Here is a 7,316-nt window from a genome sequence, read left to right on the forward strand (position 1 = left end):
AACGGAGATAGAACCTTCTCATTCTAAACGGAGATAGAACCTTCTCATTCTAAACGGAGACAGAACCTTCTCATTCTAAACGGAGATAGAACCTTCTCATTCTAAACGGAGATAGAACCTTATCATTCTAAACGGAGATAGAACCTTATCATTCTAAACGGAGATAGAACCTTATCATTCTAAACGGAGATAGAACCTTATCATTCTAAACGGAGATAGAACCTTATCATTCTAAACGGAGATAGAACCTTATCATTCTAAACGGATCACTTCTGATGGAGAATGGCACCACCAGATGCGGGGAGGCCATCCTTAACTATGGCAAGGTGGAGAAAGTGTTCATCGGAGGAGTTCTCACCATGCTCACCTTGTTCACTATCTGTGGGAACCTGCTGGTGGTGATCTCTGTGTGCTTTGTGAAGAAGTTGCGCCAGCCCAAGTCCAACTACCTGATCGTGTCCCTGGCTGTGGCCGACCTGTCAGTGGCGCTGGTGGTGATGCCCTTCGTCAGTATAACGGACTTAATCGGGGGCCAATGGATCTTCGGTCAATTCTTTTGCAACGTCTTCATTGCCATGGACGTGATGTGTTGCACGGCGTCCATCATGTCCCTGTGCGTTATCAGTATAGACAGGTGAGTGCCCAACTCAAGCTCCTCGTACTATTTTGATCATTTTTTGGGGATCATTTGCGCCTGAGAGAGTCACGGCAAATGGTCAGAAAGAAGAGTGAAATACATTCTAATCATCTTATTGTGACTGTCATCTTTACTGTCATCTTGTTACAATAATGACTATAATCACCGTTGCAGTGCATAACTTACAAAGTGCAGTGCTTATTTGTTTTAAAACATTCATTTAACAGTAGGTAAATATTTGTAGCTAAATGTTTGTTTAGATATGTGATGCATCTCTCATTCTCTCTCTCCCCCTCTTTCTCTCTCTCTCTCTCTCTCTCTCTCTCTCTCTCTCTCTCTCTCTCTCTCTCTCTCTCTGTCTCTCTCTCTCTGTCTCTCATGATTGCATATATTAAGCAGGTTATTCATTATGTATTTTTTTTTTTGGAGGTACATGGGGATAACCAGGCCTCTGACCTACCCTGTGAGGCAGAGCGGGCGTTGCATGGCCAAGTTGGTGCTGTCAGTGTGGCTCCTGTCCGCCTCCATCACCTTGCCCCCGCTCTTCGGCTGGGCCCAGAACGTCAACGACGGCAAGGTGTGTCTCATCAGCCAGGACTTTGGCTACACCATCTACTCCACCGCCGTGGCCTTCTACATCCCCATGTCTGTCATGCTCATCATGTACAACCGCATCTACCGCGCCGCCAAGCTCAGCGTCGCCAAGCACAGCATCACGGGTTTCCCACGCGCCGGGGAGGAACTGCGAGGGGGAGATAAAGATAATGCCCTGGGGGGGGAGATGATGACGGGGGAGGAAAAGGACGAGAGCCTGAACTGCGCAACGTCGGCCAACACGAAGCTCCACAAGGAGGTGGAGCAGCGCAGATGTCTCTCTTGCCTGGTGAAGAACGACAGGAAGAACATCTCCATCTTCAAGCGGGAGCAGAAGGCGGCGGCCACCCTGGGGATCGTGGTGGGGGCCTTCAGCGTCTGCTGGCTGCCTTTCTTCCTCCTCTCCACGGCCAGGCCCTTCATCTGTGGGGTGGAGGTGGAGTGCAGCTGTGTGCCCCTGTGGGTGGAGAGGACCCTGCTGTGGCTGGGCTACGCCAACTCCCTCATTAACCCCTTCATCTACGCCTTCTTCAACCGCGACCTGAGGACCACCTACAGCAACCTGCTGAGGTGCCGCTACCGCAACATCAACCGCAAACTGTCGGCCGCCGGGATGCACGAGGCCCTCAGACAGCCTGACTCTTTCACCTGAACGGGCACGGATGCTACTATTCGGTTGTTAAGTCGTGACGTGTTTCCGGGTCCAAAGTCGGCTAAGGCGCTGTCTTTGAAATGCCTACTCAGTAATAATAATAATTCATTATATTTATATAGCGCTTTTCCCGAGGCTCAAAGACGCTCACAAATATGGGAAAAACAGGAAAGTGCTGTGTCCCTTGTTGTATGAATAGATCCCAGTGTAAAAAACGATTGAACTGTCATTCTACCGCTGTAGTACACTGGTACTCTGGTGCAGGGAATTTCTGGTTTGGACCCGGAAATTGCTAAACGTCACGTTTGACGTCAGACTTAACAACCGAATATGGAGACAGGGTACCACTCAGAGCCTAGAGTCAAGTTCCTTCGATGAGATTTGGCTTTTATCTTGACTCAAGATGTTGGCGTTGGCAGACCTGAGGTCTGACAATGAAAGAATGTACTGTATAAGTAACCGTTTCATTTGAATTTGTGCCCATTAACTTCTTATCAAATTGTGTCAGGTTTATCATTGACCTTTTCATTTCATTTCATTTCAAACCTTTATTTAAAACTCGATAGGCACTGAGGTCACCCTCATTTACAGTGACGTCGAGTGTACAATAGAACAGTGAGCAAGGGCAAACAAACAGTGAGCAAGACAGGATTAAAGGAAAAAAAGAAAAAACTAAAAACAATTGCAATCGGTAGAATACAGTTTTTGCACCAGGAGTTTAAAGGTAGAGGCAGAGGGGAGGACCTCCAACCGGAGAGTTTGCTGCAGAGTGTTCCATGTATTAGGGGCATCAATAAAAAAGGCTGTTTTACCCAGGTCTGAACGCGCATACGGAACCCGAAAAGAAAGCCAACTATTAGATCTGGTCACATAAGTACCAAGACTCCAGTCTAATAATGATGAGATATAAGGAGGAAGCTTGCCACAGATGGCCTTGAAAACGAGCAAGTTCCAGGTTCCAGACCTGACAGCTAAGGCCCCAGCTAACATTTCTTGTTGTAGGCCTACTATGTATACTCAAAAGTTACTTAACTCGTGACGTTAGAATTATAAGGTTCTATCTCAATTTTTGTCAAAATTGAGTTTTTTTACATAATCTGATCCATTAGGTGTTTATTAATGCCAGTGTGGTGTTATGTGTGTTATTTTTAAAATGTTGACATTTTTAAGTTAGTAATTAATAAAATACAAAGGTTCCATCTCACAAAACATAATGGAATGTAAAAACTTTGACGCTCAATATCTCTGAACGACCCTAAACGGAGATAGAACCTTATCATTCTAACGTCACCAACTGACAAACACAGAAAACAACAGCCCCACATTTGTGATGTTGTACCATAGTTATGTGTTTGACATTTACAACAATTATTTATTACAGTTAATGCAGTCTTGATGCAAACATTCATCATTTACCGACTTGATTTTTTTTTTTACATTTCCATCCAGAAATCTGGCTAAATTACAAGTTTCAAGATGTCCCTGACGTCACTCATGAAATATGAGAAAATATTATGAAAAAAAATAATATATGAAATATGAGAAAATATGAAATATGAGAAATATGAAATATTCACTGTGTTTATAGGGTTTGTTTTATTTCAAGGTGGCCCCTCCAGAGGTGCGACTTGGCCACAGGAAAATCGGTATTTTTTTTGTTACACTTTGTTACGTGCGTAATGGGTGCGAGGACCGTTAGTGCCCTTACAATAGAGCAATTAGCGCGTTTCTGTTGAGTGGGATATAAAAGAGAACTCTCGTCCACAGCCCCACTGCACATGTGTGAGTTTATGCCATTAATACTGTCAATTAGAAACATATGTTACATGATAGAGGAGACAGCGAGAGACGCGCAAGACGCAACAAACATGATTTTGGAATCACTTCGTGAGGTTAGAATTACAAGGTTCTATCTCCATTTTTGTCCCAATTTTTTTTTTTTTTACATAATCTGATCCATTAGGTGTTTATTAATGCCTGTGTGGTGCTATTTTTTAAAATGTTGACATTTTTGAGTTTGTAATTCATAAAATACAAAAGTTCCATCTCACAGAACATCACAGCAACTTTGTCGCTCAATATCTCTGAACTACCCTAAACGGAGATAGAACCTTATCATTCTAAACGGAGATAGAACCTTATCATTCTAAACGGAGACAGAACCTTCTCATTCTAAACGGAGATATAACCTTATCATTCTAAACGGAGATATAACCTTCTCATTCTAAACGGAGATAGAACCTTCTCATTCTAAACGGAGATAGAACCTTCTCATTCTAAACGGAGACAGAACCTTCTCATTCTAAACGGAGATAGAACCTTCTCATTCTAAACGGAGATAGAACCTTATCATTCTAAACGGAGATAGAACCTTATCATTCTAAACGGAGATAGAACCTTATCATTCTAAACGGAGATAGAACCTTATCATTCTAAACGGAGATAGAACCTTATCATTCTAAACGGAGATAGAACCTTATCATTCTAAACGGATCACTTCTGATGGAGAATGGCACCACCAGATGCGGGGAGGCCATCCTTAACTATGGCAAGGTGGAGAAAGTGTTCATCGGAGGAGTTCTCACCATGCTCACCTTGTTCACTATCTGTGGGAACCTGCTGGTGGTGATCTCTGTGTGCTTTGTGAAGAAGTTGCGCCAGCCCAAGTCCAACTACCTGATCGTGTCCCTGGCTGTGGCCGACCTGTCAGTGGCGCTGGTGGTGATGCCCTTCGTCAGTATAACGGACTTAATCGGGGGCCAATGGATCTTCGGTCAATTCTTTTGCAACGTCTTCATTGCCATGGACGTGATGTGTTGCACGGCGTCCATCATGTCCCTGTGCGTTATCAGTATAGACAGGTGAGTGCCCAACTCAAGCTCCTCGTACTATTTTGATCATTTTTTGGGGATCATTTGCGCCTGAGAGAGTCACGGCAAATGGTCAGAAAGAAGAGTGAAATACATTCTAATCATCTTATTGTGACTGTCATCTTTACTGTCATCTTGTTACAATAATGACTATAATCACCGTTGCAGTGCATAACTTACAAAGTGCAGTGCTTATTTGTTTTAAAACATTCATTTAACAGTAGGTAAATATTTGTAGCTAAATGTTTGTTTAGATATGTGATGCATCTCTCATTCTCTCTCTCCCCCTCTTTCTCTCTCTCTCTCTCTCTCTCTCTCTCTCTCTCTCTCTCTCTCTCTCTCTCTCTCTCTGTCTCTCTCTCTCTGTCTCTCATGATTGCATATATTAAGCAGGTTATTCATTATGTATTTTTTTTTTTGGAGGTACATGGGGATAACCAGGCCTCTGACCTACCCTGTGAGGCAGAGCGGGCGTTGCATGGCCAAGTTGGTGCTGTCAGTGTGGCTCCTGTCCGCCTCCATCACCTTGCCCCCGCTCTTCGGCTGGGCCCAGAACGTCAACGACGGCAAGGTGTGTCTCATCAGCCAGGACTTTGGCTACACCATCTACTCCACCGCCGTGGCCTTCTACATCCCCATGTCTGTCATGCTCATCATGTACAACCGCATCTACCGCGCCGCCAAGCTCAGCGTCGCCAAGCACAGCATCACGGGTTTCCCACGCGCCGGGGAGGAACTGCGAGGGGGAGATAAAGATAATGCCCTGGGGGGGGAGATGATGACGGGGGAGGAAAAGGACGAGAGCCTGAACTGCGCAACGTCGGCCAACACGAAGCTCCACAAGGAGGTGGAGCAGCGCAGATGTCTCTCTTGCCTGGTGAAGAACGACAGGAAGAACATCTCCATCTTCAAGCGGGAGCAGAAGGCGGCGGCCACCCTGGGGATCGTGGTGGGGGCCTTCAGCGTCTGCTGGCTGCCTTTCTTCCTCCTCTCCACGGCCAGGCCCTTCATCTGTGGGGTGGAGGTGGAGTGCAGCTGTGTGCCCCTGTGGGTGGAGAGGACCCTGCTGTGGCTGGGCTACGCCAACTCCCTCATTAACCCCTTCATCTACGCCTTCTTCAACCGCGACCTGAGGACCACCTACAGCAACCTGCTGAGGTGCCGCTACCGCAACATCAACCGCAAACTGTCGGCCGCCGGGATGCACGAGGCCCTCAGACAGCCTGACTCTTTCACCTGAACGGGCACGGATGCTACTATTCGGTTGTTAAGTCGTGACGTGTTTCCGGGTCCAAAGTCGGCTAAGGCGCTGTCTTTGAAATGCCTACTCAGTAATAATAATAATTCATTATATTTATATAGCGCTTTTCCCGAGGCTCAAAGACGCTCACAAATATGGGAAAAACAGGAAAGTGCTGTGTCCCTTGTTGTATGAATAGATCCCAGTGTAAAAAACGATTGAACTGTCATTCTACCGCTGTAGTACACTGGTACTCTGGTGCAGGGAATTTCTGGTTTGGACCCGGAAATTGCTAAACGTCACGTTTGACGTCAGACTTAACAACCGAATATGGAGACAGGGTACCACTCAGAGCCTAGAGTCAAGTTCCTTCGATGAGATTTGGCTTTTATCTTGACTCAAGATGTTGGCGTTGGCAGACCTGAGGTCTGACAATGAAAGAATGTACTGTATAAGTAACCGTTTCATTTGAATTTGTGCCCATTAACTTCTTATCAAATTGTGTCAGGTTTATCATTGACCTTTTCATTTCATTTCATTTCAAACCTTTATTTAAAACTCGATAGGCACTGAGGTCACCCTCATTTACAGTGACGTCGAGTGTACAATAGAACAGTGAGCAAGGGCAAACAAACAGTGAGCAAGACAGGATTAAAGGAAAAAAAGAAAAAACTAAAAACAATTGCAATCGGTAGAATACAGTTTTTGCACCAGGAGTTTAAAGGTAGAGGCAGAGGGGAGGACCTCCAACCGGAGAGTTTGCTGCAGAGTGTTCCATGTATTAGGGGCATCAATAAAAAAGGCTGTTTTACCCAGGTCTGAACGCGCATACGGAACCCGAAAAGAAAGCCAACTATTAGATCTGGTCACATAAGTACCAAGACTCCAGTCTAATAATGATGAGATATAAGGAGGAAGCTTGCCACAGATGGCCTTGAAAACGAGCAAGTTCCAGGTTCCAGACCTGACAGCTAAGGCCCCAGCTAACATTTCTTGTTGTAGGCCTACTATGTATACTCAAAAGTTACTTAACTCGTGACGTTAGAATTATAAGGTTCTATCTCAATTTTTGTCAAAATTGAGTTTTTTTACATAATCTGATCCATTAGGTGTTTATTAATGCCAGTGTGGTGTTATGTGTGTTATTTTTAAAATGTTGACATTTTTAAGTTAGTAATTAATAAAATACAAAGGTTCCATCTCACAAAACATAATGGAATGTAAAAACTTTGACGCTCAATATCTCTGAACGACCCTAAACGGAGATAGAACCTTATCATTCTAACGTCACCAACTGACAAACACAGAAAACAACAGCCCCAC

At 44.8% G+C, this 7,316-nt stretch overlaps 2 protein-coding genes across 2 annotated transcripts; both read left to right on the forward strand.

The window, feature by feature from the left end:
- Nucleotides 1-275: 275 nt before the first annotated feature.
- Nucleotides 276-1,883, forward strand: LOC308173981 (5-hydroxytryptamine receptor 7-like; the record flags this gene model as incomplete). Its single annotated transcript, XM_080549034.1, has 2 exons — nt 276-634; nt 1,067-1,883. The coding sequence occupies 2 exons, from the start codon at nt 276-278 to the stop codon at nt 1,881-1,883; spliced, it is 1,176 nt and encodes a 391-aa protein (XP_080405160.1).
- A 2,502-nt stretch (nt 1,884-4,385) lies between these two features.
- LOC308173982 (5-hydroxytryptamine receptor 7-like) lies at nt 4,386-5,993 on the forward strand (the record flags this gene model as incomplete). Its single annotated transcript, XM_080549035.1, has 2 exons — nt 4,386-4,744; nt 5,177-5,993. 2 exons carry the CDS (start codon nt 4,386-4,388, stop codon nt 5,991-5,993), a joined length of 1,176 nt encoding a protein of 391 aa, XP_080405161.1.
- Nucleotides 5,994-7,316: the final 1,323 nt, after the last annotated feature.

Source organism: Nansenia antarctica (genome assembly GCF_963989245.1).
Source record: "Nansenia antarctica genome assembly, chromosome: 19".
NCBI classification, from domain to species: Eukaryota; Metazoa; Chordata; class Actinopteri; order Argentiniformes; family Microstomatidae; genus Nansenia; species Nansenia antarctica.